Source organism: Anopheles cruzii, chromosome 3, assembly GCF_943734635.1.
Source record: "Anopheles cruzii chromosome 3, idAnoCruzAS_RS32_06, whole genome shotgun sequence".
NCBI lineage: Eukaryota > Metazoa > Arthropoda > Insecta > Diptera > Culicidae > Anopheles > Anopheles cruzii.
This window is the reverse complement of record NC_069145.1, coordinates 32,395,513-32,415,942: the sequence shown is the minus strand read 5'-3', so window position 1 is coordinate 32,415,942 and position 20,430 is coordinate 32,395,513. Positions and strand designations below refer to the sequence as shown.

General features: G+C 51.5%; 1 protein-coding gene across 1 annotated transcript in view; it reads left to right on the top strand.

The window, feature by feature from the left end:
• Nucleotides 1-18,230, top strand: part of LOC128272774 (uncharacterized) — a 30,692-nt gene extending 12,462 nt beyond the window's left edge. The window contains exons 2-6 of the mRNA XM_053010646.1: nucleotides 1,801-1,885; nucleotides 6,549-6,728; nucleotides 16,198-16,460; nucleotides 16,616-16,708; nucleotides 17,877-18,230. Of these exons, the coding sequence (XP_052866606.1) occupies nucleotides 1,801-1,885; nucleotides 6,549-6,728; nucleotides 16,198-16,460; nucleotides 16,616-16,708; nucleotides 17,877-17,990 (735 nt within the window). The 3' untranslated portion in view covers nucleotides 17,991-18,230. The remainder of the gene's footprint in view (nucleotides 1-1,800; nucleotides 1,886-6,548; nucleotides 6,729-16,197; nucleotides 16,461-16,615; nucleotides 16,709-17,876) is intronic.
• Nucleotides 18,231-20,430: the final 2,200 nt, after the last annotated feature.

Genomic DNA, 20,430 nt, shown 5'->3' with positions numbered 1-20,430 from the left:
GCACACACACACCCACGCCGAGACCGTCAGAGGCCACCTCGCACTCTAATTTGTGGCTCGACGACCGTGTGGCACCAAAAAATGCCGGAAATAAGGGAAAACGTTGCCAGAAACACCGCCGCGTGAGGTGGGAAAAAAGTGGTTGCGGTGAAGCCACTCCGCGACCACCGCGATCATAAGAGGGGGGTCCCCGGAAAGAGGGGTGCGGCCGGGGTCGGATATGGGAATTGTTTGCGCTTCGTTAGAGGGGCCCAGAGAGGGCATGAGTAGTCCGCCGGGATTACATGGGAAGTGGGTTTATTATGTTTGGTCCTTTGGTCCCCGGTGGGCCACAGCAGCCCGCGGGCTGTGCGGTAATGGTGGCGTTAAAAATGACGACCAATTTCCCCCGGCCCGACCCCCCGGTGGCAGCCGCCGTTTGTGGCTGATGGATTGGGAAAAGAGGATACGTTTTGCATGATGTTTAATGCGTTCGGGTTCGTTGCAACTTTCCGGGGGCGATTGTTTTAAAACCCGATTCATTTTGCCGCTCTCTCGATTTAATGGATTACTTGGCCGAGTGATTTCGAAGATCGCTTAGAAGCCTTTCGACTTCGGGGGTGGACAGTGCCGCTACATGTTGGGGAATGTGACTTAAGAGCTAAGATATCTGAGTTCTCCGAGGAAAAATCTGTGTCCAATTTCTTTATGGCCTGAAATGCATCGACATTCCCTTCTGGTGTATCCTTAAGGTACTGTAATTTTTAAAACGGAGATAGCACACTTACTCGTCAATAGGAATCATAAGCAAATACCATACTTCTTTGGCGAATTCTTTGAAACATTTTTAGACTCGACAAAGAACTGTCAAATGAAATGGTCTTGCTATTGCAACGTTGCTTCTGTATCGCACAACACTATTGTTGGGTCCAAATGTTATTCACAATGCAAGAAAATGGAAAGAATTCTATTCTTACCGTTCGAGTCTTGGTTTGCTCGTTGTTTTGGCTTCAAATGAATAGTCAACCATCTCATTGCTTGCTAAGTCCGAAAGATCATACACGAACGGGTTTCAAAAAATCCATATGGTCTTTTTCCTGCACTTACCTGAAATGTTTAAGCGAAATAAATGAGAACTTGAATGTCAATATTTGAATGGCTTGCAACTACCTCCACATTCCAGAGCTTGAAAGATCATCATCAGTTATATCTGCTGTAATTTGGGATGCACCCATTAGTGGAATATTTGAAGGTAGTGTTTTTCCAGAAGATCTTTTGGGCATTTTGACCCAAGGCAGATTTGACAGCCAGCTTATCGGGCGACCCGAATCGATCCTGTGCCCAGATTGAGCGTCATCGTTCAAGCTCTTCACTGAGCTCTTTATTCTTGGGCACGATGCAAATTCTGTCACGTCTGACGCACCATTGACACTAGCGCCACTCGTCGTCGTCCGATAAAACCGAAAGTGGACGGTCGGTATTTGGTGAAGTTTTTCGGTTTATCATTCAATCCCGCCTGTCGCCACTGTCTGGACGCGCTCTGTCTGGTCGGTGACTGAACTCAGTAACATCAGTACTGTTTGGTGTTTGCGTTTTTTTCTTCTGCTAGGGTCTCTAGTACGTATTTGCCAACCCAATCTGTGCCTGGGGGACTACGGTCACCAGCGGGTGGGTATAAGTGCGGACCGCAGCAGACGTGACGAATACCACCCGGGGCTAGCGCCTGGCAGAGGTCGCCATTTTCTGCCGAGAAAACTAATGACAGATCGTTGCCTTCTCTCATGCTCATAACCTTCTTTCTCTGTTTCGTTCCCATTACAGACCAGCAGTGATATTAGTTCTAGTGGAAAATCACGTCGCGCCCTGGTGAAGGAACGGAAGAAGGCATCGAAGCGGACGAAGAACGGTAAGTTACTCTTGTCGGGCGGAGTTTGTCCAGTTTGCCCCGCTCCAGTTCCCTGTAGTTCTTGCCTGTGGAGCCGACCACGGTTGGGTTGTTTCGGGAACTTCTCTTATCAGCTGTCAACCAATAGTTTTGTGACCGGACAAATTGCAACATGCCGGCCATCGCTTTATGCTGCCGCGCGGTACTGCCATTTCAGAGAGTGTGAGGGTCCGAACGAACCCATTACGTGGGGGGCGATCGGAGAAAGTAACAAACTGCACTCAATCGTTCCAAGTTGCAGTCGTTCGTGTTGCCGGTGGCCGGCGGAAGATCGATGGCTCCACTAAACCGGAACGGCACGTAGGCCTGTTGGGTTGTTGTTGGGCCGTTTATTTTTCCGCCCTTCGGCGGCGGCGGCGACTTGGGGTTCACAATTTGCAAAAGGGCTGGAAGATGTGTTGTGCAGCCCCGGCCAATGGTTCCGATGGCGGAACGACGGCGATCTTCAAACGGGCGTATAAATCAAAATCCAGTCCAGTGTGTCCAGACGCGGTGGACACTCGCGGTGGATATGACACGGGCAGCACCGGGAGCGATGTCGGAGCATGGCAGCGGGATTATTTATCTTCGTTTGATGGACCATGGAAAGCTCACTTCCTCGCCCGAAGGCCTTGCCTGTTGCACGGCCGCAGCCCAGATTACGGAGCCAGCTGGCACAGCGTGGTGCTCCGTGGTGCTAGCCAACCGTCTACCGCCTACCTGGTTGGCCGAAACCGAAACGGACCCATGTCTGCTGCTCCCGAGGGAACCGATCCGGAACCGATGCTAGGGCCGGGCAGCTGGCTGCAGCGCGCGCTGCATGCGCTGTCCCATTCAATCCATCTCCGCGCTCACAGAGATGGCCCGCTTCCCAGGGCAAGGGCCTGTTGGGCAACCATTTTCTCATGGTTTGCGTTGCGTTGCCTCCGATCGGCGAATAGGAGCTGTAAAACGGAAGGACAACTAAAAAAAATAAATGCGAGAAAAGCAAAAATCACAGCCAAAGAAGGAAGTGTAAGAACCCGGTACGGAAAGCGGACGGCACAAAAACCAGGATCTGCCACTTCCGGTCGGGAGATGCCAGATTGTGAATGGCTTCTTCGGACACGCCAGGGATGTGTTCTTTCTGCTTCTTTCCGCTCGATATTAATTAAATGATTCTTTGGCCTACCGAACAAGGATAACACTGTGTCGGGTAACCCACAAACCGAACCGAACCGAATTCGTCGGATAACTGGCCCAAAACGTAAACGTAAAATCATTAATATGGGCTTAGCCTATGGTGTAGGTTGTTTATTTTTTCTTCTTTTCTTCTTGCTCTCTTTTTATACTTTAATTTTTGCTTCTCATTCACTTCGATCCGCGGCGTTCCCACGTTCGGGTTCCGACGGCAAGAAAGTGACTTCGCCAAAGGAGGGACCCCTTGAGGGCAGAAGCAATCAGCTAAGCAGGCGGGTCCTTTCGGGCGGCCGAAGGCGATGGCACGGAATGGAAACGTAACATTTTTAATAACCAAAGCCTCCAACCTCCAAGAAAAGGTCAAACCGGGACTCGCTCTTTGCTGGGGTGTCCTTGTGTCGGGGAAAGCCATAGGAACCCGCTGGATGCGAATTAAAGCCGGGCATGGAAAAGTGCGTGAAAGGTTACGTTTCTGGTAAGCGAAGCGACTGATTCTTGCACAGCAAATATCACCGCGCGACGCTGTGAGTGCATACGTGTGTGTGTTGAGAGTTTCTTTTCAAGGTTTTTCCTTCCCAACTATTTTGCCGGGATTCCACCCGGCTGTCCTTGTGGCTGGTTGGTTCGCTTTGGTCGCTGGAATCCTTGTGTTTCGTTTGAAGTTCCACCAATCTTGAAGTTGACCTTTTACACGTAGCATTGTGAGCGCCGGTGGTGCCTCACGTGGTTCGAGGATATTAGATAGCCAGAACGGACCCGTACGGACCCGCAAGGCCCACTGAGGGTTTGCTTTCGTTTTGTTTGTATCCCTTAAAAAACCGATCCTTTTTTATATCGCCGAACAGATGTCAACAGAAGGACTCGAAGCACAGGAAAGGAAAAGCAGATCGGTGTGGAAAGATACATTCCATCTGTGGCCACGTTTCTTTTGGGTCACTTGCCAGGTGCAAACTGGAAAACGCTCGACCGAACCAAACCTCAACGCCACAATCAACGTACGGCTGGCGATTCCTTGGAGCGTCTTGATCCTACCAAGCAGAGTATATCGCGCGTAGAAAAAACGCATCCCTTTTTTGGGTGACAAAAAAGCAGAGCTCATTGTTAGGCAAAGCTTCTCGGGCCGGTTAAACCACTCAATCATCATCCAGTCCAGTCGCGACTGAAGTCTGGAGTGTCAGACAGATTGTTTCAATTTTCCATCCCGGTGACAGTTGCCGTTCCGTTCCGATGGCGTTCAACCAGAGTTTGGAGCTGGCAAAACCTGCATCCATTGGCCGGGGGACGACCGGTGTCTTCCAACAGTTTCGGGTGCAGTTGCTTCCATTCAGGGATCTGAGGGTGATTCCTGCACGCGCCGGAAAACTCTTTTTGCTGGATTGCTCGGGATCTGGTCGTGCTGCCGGTCCAGACCTCAACCAAACAGGCCGGTTCGTGCTGCAGTTGTGCTGGACGCAGGCCAAGGCATCGGCCGGTGGCAGCATTTAATCTGCAAATCGATCGCAACCGAGAACGCAACCGTTGCCAATCGTCGGAGGAATAGCCGGACCAAATTGGAGCAACCCAACCGGGCCATGGGGCCAGCGGGTTTTGACGGAAAGCCAAAAAGCGACCGGCGCGACAATGTGCCAAACGGCACCACCCGTGGGGGGGGGGGCCTCCGGTGGCTTTGACTAATTAGCCACAGTGTGGCCGCAAACCCATCGTCCTTGTCGGGCTCGTCCGAGTGGTGGGTTGAAAGTTTCATTCCCAGAACGTTACGCCACCGGGAGGAACCGCGGAACACCATCTTGGTCGTTGGACACACCGACGACTAACGACCACGTCGGTGAGGCTAAATGAGTTACCCCGTTTTCCGGTGGCAGCCTCCGGCACCGCCTGCCGCCCCTTCGCCATCGGGCTAACAAATTAAAAAGAGTTTAAAAATTAATTTGTTTCGTTTCGTTCCATTACAAAACCTGGACGAGAGCGGGCGCGCGGGCGCCAACTTTGACCTTCTTTTTCCGCCGGAAATCGGGTGGGCGGGCGTTCCGTGTCCTTGCAGAAATAAGTTTTACAACAGCAGGAATGCAACCCGGCTGTAAATGTCGTGGCCCACATTGGACCGAGGAGAAACAAAGTAACGACACTGGCCACAAGTAATGGCACAGCGCCGGGGCGCGGTGTGCAACCGACTGCAACATGCAAATGGCGTGAAACATTGTAGTGCACAACGTCTCTGGAGCTTCCCATCCCCAGTGCGGGACGCAATATTTCGTGCATAACTCTCGCAGGGCCTGTAATGATGACCAACGGCTGGTGAAGCCTTTTCCTCGGGCTGCGTGGGCCTCAGTGCGTTTCGGACCAGAGGCAATGAGCTGTGAAAGTTCATTGTTCAAGTTCCACTTGGTTTCCGGTCGAAAAGGGAGGCAATAGTATTGGAATTTCCTCAAGATGCTAACTAGTTTGGGGACCCGGGACCCGGTCTTCTGATGACCGGAAAGATCGGCAGGTTGGAGAAAATTCCCTCAAGTAGCTTTGGAAATAATTCGACGGACTTAACACCACTCCAAACGGCTTGTTTACAAAATGCATGAGCTTTTGACGTTTTGAACACGACTGCTCGATTAGTGCTCAAAATCTAAGTGCTCGACATACGAGCGTGGTGCCCGAATGGATCATCGCGTTTTAATACAGTAACTTTGCATATCAGTTTGAAGCTACGCTCTCTTCGACTCCAAATTGGAGATACTAGGGTGTTCAATAAGTTCGTATGGTCGGTAACAAAGGGCGCCGCTTCGATCCTAATTTTGATTTTGTTATATTGGTTCACTCTTCATATGTCGCTTAAAACGATTTTTTACAATGGAAAAAATCAAGTGTCGTGCAGTGATTGAATTTTTATTTTTGGAAGGTTTAAAAGCAAAGTAGATTTAAGAATCAATGTTGAAAGTATAAAAGGACTCTTCGCCTTCAATTAGGGGGTTAAAAGAGGGGATTCTGGGTTTAAACGTGGTCGTAGATAAGGTTGTGGTAAGACGATCCATGTCAAAAACGTCAAAAAACAGACACATTTTGAGATAAGAACAGCAAAAATCCATGAATTAGAAATCAAATCGTTGGAGTATTCAGCAAATTTGGCACCTAGTTACTTCCATCTGTTTCCAGATATAAAAAAACTCGTGCACGGAAAGCGTTTTTTTATCAAATGATGACGTTATAACAGCTGGGTAGGCGTTCCAGTTTTTTACTTCAGGGATGGAATATATAAATTGGCGTCTCCTCGGAACAAGTGTATTGATGTCTTTGGAAGGCCATACTGAATAATTAAGTGTATTTCAAACCAAAAAATGTGTTTTTCTTATTGACCATATGAATTTATTGAACATCCTAGCAGCCCATTGTTGGTCAAATAAATGATTTTTGTTTTCCATGGCTGGTGTCATGCCAAATAACTAATGAAACCGTCCTTTTTCTCATTGTTTTTCAGACAAAAAAGAAAAATCAAAACCGTCGCTGGAGAAGCGGTTCTCGGAAGCGAAAGCGTCGCCGACCGTCAAGTGTGTTCTCGTCGGCGACGGTGCCGTCGGCAAGACGAACCTGATCGTTTCCTACATCCAGGATCGGTTCATCCACGAGTACGTGCCAACGGCGTTCGATAAATACAACGGTAAGTGTCGCGCTTTCTTCCACCATGCAGCTGATGGATGCCCCCGTTCCCGTTTGGTGGCTGGTACCCATTTTTCAGCAACCAAAGAGGTTTTCGGCACCAAAGCTCCAAGCGGCCTCTGTTCGGTCGGTCGGGTGTGAAGTTGGTGAAGTAGTTTTGCATGGGAACCCGTTAAGCTCGCTCTCAGATTGCAAATCATGAATGCGTTATTTACCACGGCTCACTTCTCGTGTTCGGGCCGCCCCGTTCGTTTTGGCTGGCTGAGCGCTTAAGAGAATTAAAGTCGGTGCAGGAAATGGTAGTTCGAGCATTTCCGGTCCCGTGAACCCAACCCACACGCCGGCGACGTACGGTACTCGGCGCCAACGGATTTCATCGAAACGAAAGAATGTGCACACAACTTCGGTCTCGCATACGGCGCAAACCTTATGGGTTGGTTGCCGAGTTGCCGCTTGGCTGCCGGTTTCGTTATGCGCCGCTGGAGTTCCGGACTTGCAAAACCTCTGGAAAAGTGGAAACTGTCGGCGGAAGCCATTTACACGCCACGCCGACTGGTGAGAGACCATTATTTTCATCACCGGCTTCAAGCAACCGGCAGGCCGGTCGGCTTGCCGAGATATCGTTTCACCGGAGCAGTCCGACAGACGACAGACGACGACGACGACGACGGCTACGTGTTGTTCTTAAATCACGAGAGTTCGCCAGGCCAAATTCCCTCATCCCTCGTGGATGGTCCACTGGAAAGGACATTCTGTTTCGTGTCTGACCTGGGGACTCTGGGGAGCCATCCCGGTACCAACGCCGACGAAATGTGTGGCGGACGAGTTTATGGAAATGGTTTTGAGTGTTGGGCACAAAAAACGCCCCCCAGTGCAGCATCCTTTGGCCAAACAGGACGACGAAACGCGTAGGCAAAACTGCAACAGAGAAAGAGAGAGAGAAAACATGGAGCCAAAAATAAAAATCATTATAAAGTATCGTCCTTCCGGCGCATCCAGCGCTTCTGCAGAGTGTCTCTCCCTGCACCCGGGACACTCCTGTTAAATGGGACACCCTCTTGAGCTGGGATACGAAAAAACGAACCGTGAGCGAATTATTATCTTCCTGGCACTGTGTCATAGGAGCTGGCCGCCAGCTAGCTAGCTAGCTAGCTGGTTAGCCAGCTTTGCCGTGGACATAATTTTTCGTTGACTTCGTTGACAAATAGCCCGGTGAGCGGCGTCGGCGTGGTGTGTGGTCGTTTAGAACTTTTCTGAAATGAAGTAGCAGTCGCTTTCTGTATAGTACGGGTTGCCACTTCTTAACGGTCCTCGTCAGTGCTCCCCTTGTTGAGTTTCTTTCACTCCGGCGTAACACCGGAGCAGTATAAATTTTATTACGCAACCATTTTATTATTTTCACTCCAGAGCCAGAGAGTGCCAGAAATGAATTTGTTCGCAGAGGCCAGCAGCCTATCAGCGGTCGGTCAAAATAAAAAATGAGATTGAGCCTTTTTTGCGACCCCCACATTGAGGTCAATCGACGTTGCGTCGTTTGATCCACCATCCGTCGCCAATATTACTCAGTAAATTTTTAATTACGAACTGCACCCGCGGGTCTCCGATCTTTTTTTTTTTTCATTGGCACTTCCCTTTTTCACTTTAGCCTTCGTAGAGCAAACACTGAAACGCGCACACTCACGGCAACAACACACCGCTTCCAATGCTCTCCTGTGGGTGTCCTGTTTTCTCGATACATTGGCACATTGACAGCGGGCGCGGCGCATTGGCGCAGCGAGCGCCACAATGTCTCCGCCGGTGGCACACGGAAGGTGGCGCCAACCAGCCCACTCACCCACCCCCCTTCTCCGGTCCGCCCGGGTGACTGTAACACAGAAAAAACCCGCGCCCCATAAATATTCATAACGCAACGATGCACTTTTCTGCAGCGCACGCCCGGAGACCCGAGCTCTTTACACGGTCCCCTCCCGTTGGCCACCCGGAAAGTGGGGTAGGTCGGGGAGGAGATCGGTAATGTACAGGTCGTGTAAATGTTGCACTTTTTTTTATATGCATTTATCGCCACTTTTTCCCTGCCATTTCCCATTATCCGGGCGGTGGTCGGATTTCGGAAGGTAACGTTTTGCGTATACGGCCCGGGCCGGCGCCACGTCGAAGGCAATGTAATTATGCTCATCGTTAGCGCCACACGGGTGTCGGTGTCATCAGCCTCGCTGCGTGGACAAGCTTCTCGAGTGCGTTGTTTGCTTTCACTTATTCGCTCCGGGCGCTTGACGAACATTCAAATGTTATCGATGTTTTATGCAAACCTTTTCACAGCTTATCGTGTCGGGGTTTCTCACTCCTTCGATATCGGAGATCGTTTTCAAACCTAATCTTTGACCTGAGGAAATTCACTTATTAACTAACAGTTGTCTTCCGGATGCTGCGGCCAACAAAACATAACTCAACGGTGTACGAAAGTCTCACCCGGCACTGTCCTTTCGGTAGCCGTTCGGTGTGCCGTTCTTTTTTTGGGGGACACGTTTCACATGGAGCCGGAATAATTAAAAAAAAAACTATATATGCTTGCCGGTGACCCCAATGTTTACGAGGATCATATATCGCCGGGCGGCCGGATTGTGAATTTAGTACCGGCGCAGAGGTCAAACAACGGCGGGACCGTCAGGGCGATTAAAATTGATCGATTGTTTTTGTCCTTCCGAGCTCCGACCGTACGCCACAACAACGTGACGTGGTAGGCGCTGGTGTGGGTTTTATTAATTTTCACGTTGTTGGTTTTCCGCCCGTGCGTTTGTTCTCGATCGATCAAACATCGGTCAAACTATCGATCCGAGCGCCGCCGTCTCGTGAAGGATAATGTGCGGCTCTCAATAAAAATGTTCAATCCGACAGCTTACGCTACATCCCTTTTCCCGAGTGTGATCCGAGCTTTTGATTAATCCCCGCGTAGTGTGGCCGAAAAAAAAGAATGGTTTTTTGTACCATTATCTGGTTTTTTATGAGCTGCGCTGCCCGAATCTGCCCGAGCGTGTGATGTTCCGAAGAATTTTTCAATTTCATGCCAACCACGCCAGGAATGTGTGTGCCACGTTATTAATTCTTTCGTCCTACAGCACACATTCCTGGCGTGTCCGTTTCTATTTTCCAACGTCGAACGGCAGCAGCAGCCCACCGAAGGGCGGGAAGTTACTTCACGGCCCGGCACAATTGTTGATAATTGCCGCCCACTGTCTTGCGCCTTGCCCTTGGCTTTGTTGGCACCTGGCACGGAACACGTCCTTGCGCAGGCAGCCCGCAACTCGCAAACCAACACCACCCGGACCCGGACCAGCGGACCGGAAGGACTATTTTCGAACACCGGCTTCACCGGGTGGGGAAAAGCCAACAAATCCTCGTCCTCGCACTGCGGCAGCCCAGAGAGAGAGAGGGAGAGGGGGGGAGCGAGAGGGATCGCGGTTGGACATGCGACGAAGGACAACTGCCATTCCGGTCGGAAGATGCCAAATATTTGGAAAGCAAACAGAAGGGAAGCCCCATAACCGGCACGAGGCACCGGGCGTCGCGGACCTTTACGGTCATCGTCTGCGGAGGAACCGCATCACTCGACTCTCTCTCGAGAGAGAGAGGAGCGACAATGCGAGGACAATGTGGTGTGTAGCCCGCAAGTGCCTTCCGACCGCCCGAAGGCAGCCTTCTGCGTCTTCCGGCACGCGAGGCACTGGGATTTCTGGAGAAAACGGCGTTACTTTTGGGTTCTTTGGGTAAAAGGATTTCGTTTTGCTCCGGCGCCAGGCCGCAGCCTAGGCCTGGTGTGAGCCGAAGCGATAGCATGACACGCGGGGGCCAGCCTTTCTGGCGCACCATTGATAAGCACACCGAAACGTGATATATTCGGTTGGAAATTTTTGTCCAAACAATTTTGACGCCGCCACGAAACGTGATCTCGGTGCCGGCAGGACACACTTGTCACACAAAGCTCATTATCTGCTGAGGCGCGTCGCCCGCAGCCGTGATTTGTTTGCTGTGTGATTTTAGATTTTGTGTGGCCCAGCAGCAGGCGGGCGTTTTAAATCAAAGTTTATATTACTATTGATACGTTTTACTTTAATTTGGGCAGCGATATTGGAGGATACCAACATTTCCACTCGCATTATTATAACACTTTTGAACTACTTAAACATAATACACTGAGCGGTTAAGGCAGTCCGCGTTCATGTCGATGTGGTTCTGTTGGAGAAAGCCCCGTAAGTTCTCGAATTTCGTACCACCGTAGCAGGGGCCAGCCATTACGCCCGTGCGTGCAACATTTGATTCCAAATCACGCCCCGTACGCGCTGAAATTGAATGCAAACATCACGAAATTACATAACGATTTGTCAAACAAAATTTCATCATCTATTTTCGCCAAACGACGACAGACCGCGTGGCGCACTTGTCCTCCGTGGGAGCCAGTGACGTCACCAGTTTGCGAATGTTCCGAGAGCACCGTTTCTCGCTTGGGCGGCGCGTTGTTTTGAGCGGATTTTAAATGATCAAGATTTATCGTTAGGACCCCCACGCGGCCCTTATTGCGTCGGTAATAAAGTAAAGATGGAAAACTCCACCTACAGGAAGCCGCTTTCGGTAAAAACAAATAACCGGGACCCCGGCGGCCGTGGCGGATTCCCAAACGAAACCGAAAAGACACGGTGAAGCGCCGGTCGATGTTGTTGGCCCGGGCCTATTTTCTACCCACGTCACGTCGACATCGTCGCCATGTCGTGGACCGATATCGATAAGGAGGATAACGGGTAACTGGGCGGCCTCGGTTTTTGGGATCGACCGGACCGGAAAATCGCAGCAGCAAAAACAAAGAAAACCACTGGTCAAGATGTATCGATAAGCGACACCGAAGATTAAGACAGATGTTTGATGGCGGCGGCCTCGGCGTCCGCCTCCAACCGAACCCAGGACGAAGAAGCGCGGCAACCAGGTGAGCAGAAACCCGGGGTGTGTTGTCCCTTTTCTGACGCACCCTGTGATGTTGTGATGTTTTCGGCCATCCCGACCAGAAGTAATGGAAACATTCTTTCATGTTTCGCGTGATTAGGTTCTCCGGGATCATCCGGGGTTCCTTTCGCTCACCGGATGCCGGTGAGTAAAGGAGCGCGTGTGTGTGTGTGTAGGGGTAAGCAAGGGTAAGGGACAAAGGATACGGGGACAGGCAGAGATGAAATGAAAAGCATTTCAGGACAGCTATCACCCTGCTTTCGATTGCCGGCTCAAGGATAACCACCAAGGAACAAACAGGATCTGCGCCCAGGAGGTCCAGATGGGAGGGAGCACCTTTGCCAGCACGGAACTGGACCGGTGATTCCCGGGTGTTTCATCTATCGTCGCCGCATCCTTCACTGTGACAGTCTGTGACTGGCAATCGTTTCATGACGAACCTGCTGATGAGGGTCGGCACTCGGGTCTCACCCGTTTGGGAACGTTCGCAGCTGTCGTCGTCGAAGCCCCTTCTCGGGCGGTTGCGTTACCAGCTTCAAATAGTTTAATGTGAGCTAAATGGCACTCACAAAGGAGCCGTGCCCGTTTCCAAGTACAGAGGAATTTGCTAATTGTCAAAATCAATGCCTTCCCTGGGGTTGTTCTTGGTCCTGCCGCTGCTCTGGTTTCGCTGGGTGATGAAACGGGGACCCGGGTCTACAAAAGTGGCCATTTGTTTCACTTAAAATACAACTCCGAGAACGGCGCGCTAAGATCCTACACTGACCGACATCCGGCATGGGAGGAATTTCTTTAGCATTTTTAATTAAATTGCGTTACGCCTGGGGCGGAGATTGGAGCGGCTGCTAATTTTAGCACACGCTTCTGGAGAGGCCGCCGCGACGCGTTGGTCTTAGTGTTCGTTCTCGGCAACGCTCAACAATGTCCGTTGTAACGGTGGCTTCGAAATAATGGGCATGGCAGGGACTTAAACCTTAACGCTGGAAGAGTGTCTTGAAAGAAGTCTCTTGACTTCGAATAAAAAATGTCTTAAAAGATATTTAAACCTGCTCAAGTCAAGAATCGAAGCGAAGAAATTTGTTTCGCTGTGTCCGCAGGATTAACACGCAGGATTTTACTACTAAACTAAACGATGGAAAAGTGATAATTCGTGAATCAATTAATTACATGAACAGCTTTCCAGTTGTGTGCTGAGACTTCTACTTTGAACCCAAGTAGACCTTCTTCACAACGATTTCGTCATTCCGCCATTCCGTCCCAAAACCTTTAAACACTAAGAACGGAGCCATCTCGTGATCCCCCTCGCAGCCACCGGAAGTACCATCCTGTGACATTTTGTGTCAACCGGCGTAATCTTTCCGCATCAATCAATGCCGCATCGTTGCACCCGTTTATGCAAACGCAAAGCGAATGAAATCGTCCTTTCGAACGTCCTTCATTTTTACCTTATATCGATGGCCGTCCCGAACGGCCGCCGGTTGATGCGTAATGCAATAACCGTCGACCGTACCGGAGATGGCTCAGGAGTGGATCCACTAGACGAATGAACAGGCCACTGCACTTGTGCGCTGTTCGGAAGATCGGACCGGACCGAACGGGCTCGTCGAACTGTCCAACCACTCTACGCACCGGTCCTGGATGCTGACCAGAGTGCGGAGCAGAGCGTTGTGCGTGGTAATTGTAGTGAAACCGATACAGTGCCTAACCGAGTTGCTGCTGATGATGTTGCGACCGCCGATGCAATCATTGCAATCGATCGACCGAAGCACTTCGTGCCGTAAAGAACGGGCGGTCGTCACGTTGTCCCGTCAACGGGCGGTTCTATCCGGTGCCCTCGTACGGCACTTTCGGGTCTCGGGTTCACCGGAGGTTCAGGTTTCATGCTGGTGAAGGCATAATCTAACCGTTACCGCGTGGTGCCACGCTCCTCGCTCCGCTAAGAGCGCTCCGAAGACCGACTAAACTCCCATAATTAAGATATCACAGCGACCGAGCGGTGCGATGGTGTTTTATATAATATCGGGTTATAACGTATTCCCACCCTCGATCGTAAAGTCAGCTATCGCACCGCGCAAGACCGGTTTCGTTGTCCGGATTGAGCGTTTCACCTGAGCCCCTGCCGGTGCACTCTGAGAGGGCAACTTCACCGGTCGCGACTTGCTGCTCACCCCGATCGAAGGCTCCGTTATTTTTCAACCACTTTTTGGTTTCGCTTGCGCTTGCGAACCAAGTTCCCAAACCCACGCTCAATTAAGAGCCAACGAAAATATGTTGCCAACGGTGCGGCGCGACCGGTGGAGCCCTCCGGTCTGGTCCGGGCGGGCAACCCGTTTCTAGTGTCTTATCTTGTGTCGCTGTCGTGTGTGTGTGTGTGTGTGTGTGTTTTGCTTCGCCCATTCGGCCACGTGTTTTCTCGATGCTCGGGCCAAGGCTGGGCCCTCTTGGCCGGGCCATTGCACGGACGAGACAGTGTGTCTAGCACGTTCGTGACATCGTTGCATGCTCGATTCCGCTGCATGTACACGTATGACCTCGATCGGTTTTGCATGGCCAATCGACAAGGAATTCGATTTTTCATACCATGCAGGAGGGCGGGAAGGGAGGAAACTATTTTCTTCGTCTCCTTTTGGCGAGTTATGCGAGTATATTGATTGAACAAATGAGGGCATTATGCGGAAAAAGACCATCGGCATCCATTTACCGGGGTTGCCATTTGGGACCATCGCTAAGGCTGCGATGCAGATATAATGATATACTAATACGCGGTGCATTAGTGAAAATAAATTGTTTTTTTTCGAAAATTAATGGAAAATGTTGGCCACAATGAAGAGGGTAAAAGTAAAAGTGGTCGGCTTTGACTGGAGTTGGAGATGCTGTCAAACGTTGGACCCTCCCTGTTATGTTTACCGCGAATAAAACAAGTTCTGGAAATACGAACATAGTTTTCCTTGTAATAGACTCAAATACTTGCAGTCTTCCGAAGACCAATCTTGCTTGTAAATGCTTGAGGTCACATTATGTCATTAAATAGGAATTTTTCAAAACATCCCACCGGGAATATAACCCCTAGTTCCATTGATTGAACAAGTTTTGACAGACCAGTTCTTAGAACTCAATCTCCTTTTAGCTCTTTTTTTCTTTTTACAAAACAGCCGTGCCGTAAGTGGCAGTTTTTCACCTTTAGTCTCGTATTCGTTTGTCCTTCGTTTTCCTTTGACTCCCGCGAGATAATCGGGCCACCAGCCACACGTTTGGTCCATGCTGGCCGTAAATGTTCCAAGAAACTATCGGTTGACGATACGGCTCGTTTAATGGTGAAAAAAAGTGATCCCATAACGGTTTGGAGAGCGACCTAACCTGGTGAAGTCACCTGCGCTACACACCTCCGTGCGGCCCTCTCTGCCGTGTGTGGCCGAGGGCGACACGGTTCCTTCCAAGAACTCGCCCAAACCGGGAGGGGTTGCGCAGAAGGCCCCGGGGAAGAAAGAAATGTCGCTTCGTTCGATAGCTCCGGTCGTTATTTAGATTAAAATATGAACTGACTCCAAACCCGCATGGCCACGACGGCGACGCAGAATGGGCCGAAGATGCGATCGTAGCGTCCGATAGGAACCCAAGGTATGGTTCTGCAGCCCTCGGCGGGCCGGCGGAATATCGTACGACCGACGTGTCGATTATTTTATGATTATTTTCATAATTGGATATAAATTTTAAAATTGATTTGACAGCTGCCGGTGCTCGGGGCAGAACTTTCCACCACCTCCAGGCTCTGGAACTTTCCTCTCAGGAAAGCATTAGAATAGAGCGTACAGTCAGGGGAGGTCACCACGAAGGTCTGGCCGTGCGGGGATTTCGGTCGCCTTTGACAAAGCAACGCGCCGCCACTAGATTCGAGTCCGACCGGACACAAGTGGACCGGAAACCTATGTCTCTGTGGAAGGGCAGCAAGAAACTTAACGTGGACGTGGCTGGCTAGCTAGCGGGACATCCCTTGTGTGGTCCTGAACGAAGCAGAAAAAAGGGTTCCGAGACCAAACTCGACCCGTTTCTCGTTGTGGCCACTCGAGACTCTCTCTTGGCAGTCCACTTGAACCGGTCCACCACAACGCGCGCGCATCGTCACTTGAATGAAACAGGTTTTTTTGGTCCTGCCGGTCCGAAAATCTGGCAAAACCTGCCGCTCACTAGCCCTGGGCATTGAAGTTGCTCCGGAAGTCCCGGACCGGAGCAACGCGGGCACCTCGCGACGGAGTAAGTTCTTGAATTGATGAGTACGAGATGCTCGACGGGCTGGCGCTCGGGCTCGGGCCGTGTTTCGTTTGCTCCTTATCACCTCACCAGCCCACGAGAGCTGGGCTCAATCTCTCCTTACGGCTCTATCTCCTGTACATCGCCGGGTGCAGGACATTCATGTCCTTCACCCCCTTTCGTTCGCACTCAGCTCACGAACCGCTCGCTCGCTTGTCTCTCTTCCGCAGTGGATGTAAGCGTCGACGGGAGACCGATCTGCGTGACCCTCTGCGATACGGCCGGCCAGGACGCGCTGGATACGCTGCGGCAGCTCTGCTACCCCGGCTCGGACGTTATCCTGCTCTGCTTCTCCGTCGTTCGGCCGGAAAGCTTCCGCTCGCTGGCGACCAAGTGGGAACCGGAAATCAGCAAACTGAAGGGCGTCTCCGTCGTGCTGGTCGGGACGCAGTCCGATCTGCGGAATGACCAGGGTACCATCACCAAGCTACAGGTATGCCTCTCTTCGATTCGATTTCCCAGGTTCTGGAGGTTCCGTTAGTTGTTAGATGCCCAACCTTATAGCTGGTCCATTGGAATTTAACTACAAAGTTTCCCGTAGCACTCAGGGCGTTCATTCTAAATCTTCCCTTTTCTCTCATCCAACAGGCACAAGGAGAGAAACCGATACCGGTCTCCTCGGCGTGGGACTTTGCACGGAAAATTGGCGCCAAATATGTGGAAACGTCGTCGCATAAAAAGGTAAGAACTCGGGCCCTCGGGAGCAACAGCTGGGCCCCTCTATCAATCGCGTCCGTGCCGCTGTTGGGTTATTCATGCGCGCCGACGCGCCGACCTCTGAGTCCGACGGCCGACCGTTGACACGGGCGCAAACCTTCGCCTTAACTCCAGCCAAGGTCAGCCGGTGGTCAGCCTTTTGGTCCGGTCGGCTTTTTATTTGGGGAGGCTTCGCTTTTGGTCCGGCCACACATGTGCCGACGTGTGGTTCCCTCCAGTTTCAAACCGTTTGGTTTGATGTGTCGTTGATTTGTTGTTTTCCTGGCGCCCTCCTGCGCCGTCATCTGTTTCGTGACGCTCGATGTCACTAAATGGGCGAAGAAGTAAACCTCCGCAAACTACTCCGCGGAACCTGTCGCTGCCCCTACAAACCTTGACCGGGGCTTTGTGTTTGGTGCTGCGGTTCCGCTTGATCTATATCTCACTTTGGCCGGTTGGCCGGCACTCGAACTGGGAAGTTCGAAGAACATGCTACCCGGCACCGTGATTGTCGTTTCGGTTCGGTTGACAGTTGCGGGGCGTAATGAACCGATGTCCACGAAAGGGTGGGTGGTCACTTTGGGGTGGATAGAACCGAGCGGGGGCCACCTGTTCAAGGTTCCACGGTGCCACGGGTTTGTGCTGTTTACTGGCAAAATTGGTCAGCAATTGAGAGGGCTCGCTGTAGGGCCGCCAGTTGTCCTGACATAATGAAGGACACTCGCCACTCGCTGGCAAAGTTGTTTATCAAGTGGTAGCCAAGCAGCTGGGCTGGGCGTTGCGTGGGCACTGGGAAAATGGCCACGACCGATTGACGGACGAAAACAGCGAAGCCAACGAAGCCCCGGCGTGGCCGATGTTTGCGTGCTTACGGCACGGCATTTATCATGTTTTTCTTTCGTTTGTTCTGATTCTCGTTAACCGGAGCCGAGTCGACCAATGTAAGCGATCCCGCCCCCGGTCAAGCAGAGAGCTTGCGGGTGGGGCTGTTGCTGTTTGTTTCCGATTTTTGGTTGATTGTTCCATGAATTCCGGCCTCGCCGGGCCCCGGCCATCGGGTGGGTCGCGCGGCACCTAATGTTTACAATAGGGAGCTCAGAAACATAAACAGTTTACTAACTTCACCTTTTTACGTTGTTTCCGCCGCTTTTAGGAAGGCATCAAGGAGGTGTTCGATACGGCCATCTGGGACGCGCTGCAATCACAGGAGTTTAGCCAACGGAAGCGACCCCTCTGGAAGCGGTTATGCTGCTTGACCTGCGGATAACCGGAACAGCCGCCGCCGGCGCCCCGGAAACCCCCGGGTGTATCAAGACTGTCAGCGCTCCGTGCGTCGCGGACCTGCCCGCGCATGGCCGGAGCGATGGAAACGTAACCTCAACATACACAACACGCGCGGAAGAAATAGAAACCGACGACAATGAATAGCTTTGCTTAGTGTTTAGTACATTAGCCTGGTTAGCGTGTAACATTTGTACAGCAAAAGGGCAAACACGCAAACGGCCGATGATGGAAGACAGACCAATAGTGAGATGGGTAGACTTGTAAGCGTTAAGCGGGGAACGGATCGAAAGTATTACTTTTGTAAAGAAAACAGAAACAATATTTACGTGAGAAAAGCGGGATTGTAGCGGATTGGTTAAACTCGAAGGTTTTTATTTTATACTCTTTTACACTCAGAGATTACGTGTCCTGCGGCGGGCGAAATAGACTTACGAGTGCACTGGTAGGAAGGTTGTGGTAGTCGTCGTCGAGGCGATTAAACGATAGCAAGGTCCACACGGTCCATATCGAATACTGTGCAGAGTGTACCTACCTAATTATAGCGTCATCACAGATATAAACAAGCAGTTAACGAAAGACGACGCCCCGACCCAGTGTCCTTGTGTGTGCGCCACCCCGTAAACAACTGTCCGAAAGATTTCCCACCGGCACACCGCAAATGCGGAGTGAATTGGAGTCCTGCTTGAAATTGGTGACAGCGCTTCCGTATCTTCGCAATGGTGGTGTCATTCGGAGGGCGAACTTCGGCATCTTCGGCACAGAACTTCACACGGCGATACCGTCAAACAGTGTGTGTGGTAAACAATAGGCAACCCCGGAATGCGTTCTGCTGGCCGATCTGATCAAACTTTGGAACATGTGTGTCTCCCGGGTACCGTTCGCAAAGCGCCAAACTCATGACGACGCCACGAAGCGGAGAAACTATTTCCGGTTTCGTGGCCCGGTCCTGGTCTAATGGTGGTGCTCGGATCCCCACAGCACCACAGTGAATCGATCTCATTTGCATTTCGACAGCTTTCGGTTCGGCCCAAGTCGACGCTCGACAATAGGTAGGACCTCCTCCCTCCGTGGAGTGCTCTCTGTGTCTTCGGAACTTCGTCACGGCAAACCTGCGGAACCTGAGAACCGTCCACCGCCGCGACAGCTGTCATTCTACCACCACTGTCGGGCCCCACCGGATGGCGCGCGCGAGTTTGTCTGCCGGTGAAAAGTCAATAAACTGGAAAGCTGGAAATTTAGCTCACCGCACCCGAGCAGTGACGACCGGGAAGCGGTCCGGTGGGAGTGAAGCAAGCCTTAAACTTGTGTCAGTTGTGTGCCGCAGCTACTGGTGCCCTAGGGTACCTAGGAGCTTAACGAAGAAGCGATAAGAGAGAGAGAGAGACCTTAAACGGAGACACTGGTGCTGCGAACTGACACTTGACAGTGCACGGCACGGTTCAAGTGGGGCGTGCAGTTCGGTCACAGCGGACAACAGAGCGTTTCCGGCTGACTGAGTCGGAGACGGAGACCGGGTTAAACGAGTCGCATCCGGGAACGCGCTCCCCGTGTATACCGGATCTGGAAAACTACACCAGAACACCAGCGGAACTGTCGTGAAAATTGGGAGCCACCGGGTGTCGGCCAAAATCAATTGAACAGCAGCATAAACTTTTGCCGAATCGTATCGAGGACGAAGGTTGCCCCACACAGGGAGCCAGCGACAAAACGGCACGAACTAGTATCACATCCTTCGGCGCAAGATGGACTCCCGGTGGTTGCCGGTGATACTTTCTTTTCGCCCGGTGGACACTTTCGGAACTCTCGCCATCGGACGGTCACGAACGGGGCCAGCGCAGAGTTGATGATGAACAGCCCGGTACGGAGGAACACGCACGTACGGCACCGGGCCCTCTGAACGATGGTGATGATAATTGCAGTTTCGCCGAGTAACTTATTTCCCGGGGAGGAGGTCATAACACCGACAAAAACGGGCACCAGTCCCGGCCTGATCCCGGGCTACACCTTACTTTCCGGTTCTACTTTAGGAAGGCATTCCCGGCTCTACCGTGTATCCGCACGCTGTTTGGCAGAAAAGTTTTGATCGAATGGACCGTGCAGCGCTAGAGGTCCTCCTGGACCGCCATTGACTAAATTGTTTGACTTCGCGGGAGCCTTCGCCGGTGGTGTGGAACTAGGACATTGCTAGGGCAGGGGACCCGAATCGATCTCAGATGGATGGAAAAGGGACCGTATGAACGCTGACAATGGCAACTTTTGACGCTTTCACGTCAAACGCAGACCGAATGTCGTTATGTGCGGACGCGAAAAGAAAATCACCATCTTGGGGGGAGGCGAAAAAAAGAAAAATGAAACCCGCTATCAATAGAGTTATCGATTTCTTCTTCGTTTAACGTGCCCCTGTGCCCCGAACCAAAACCGGG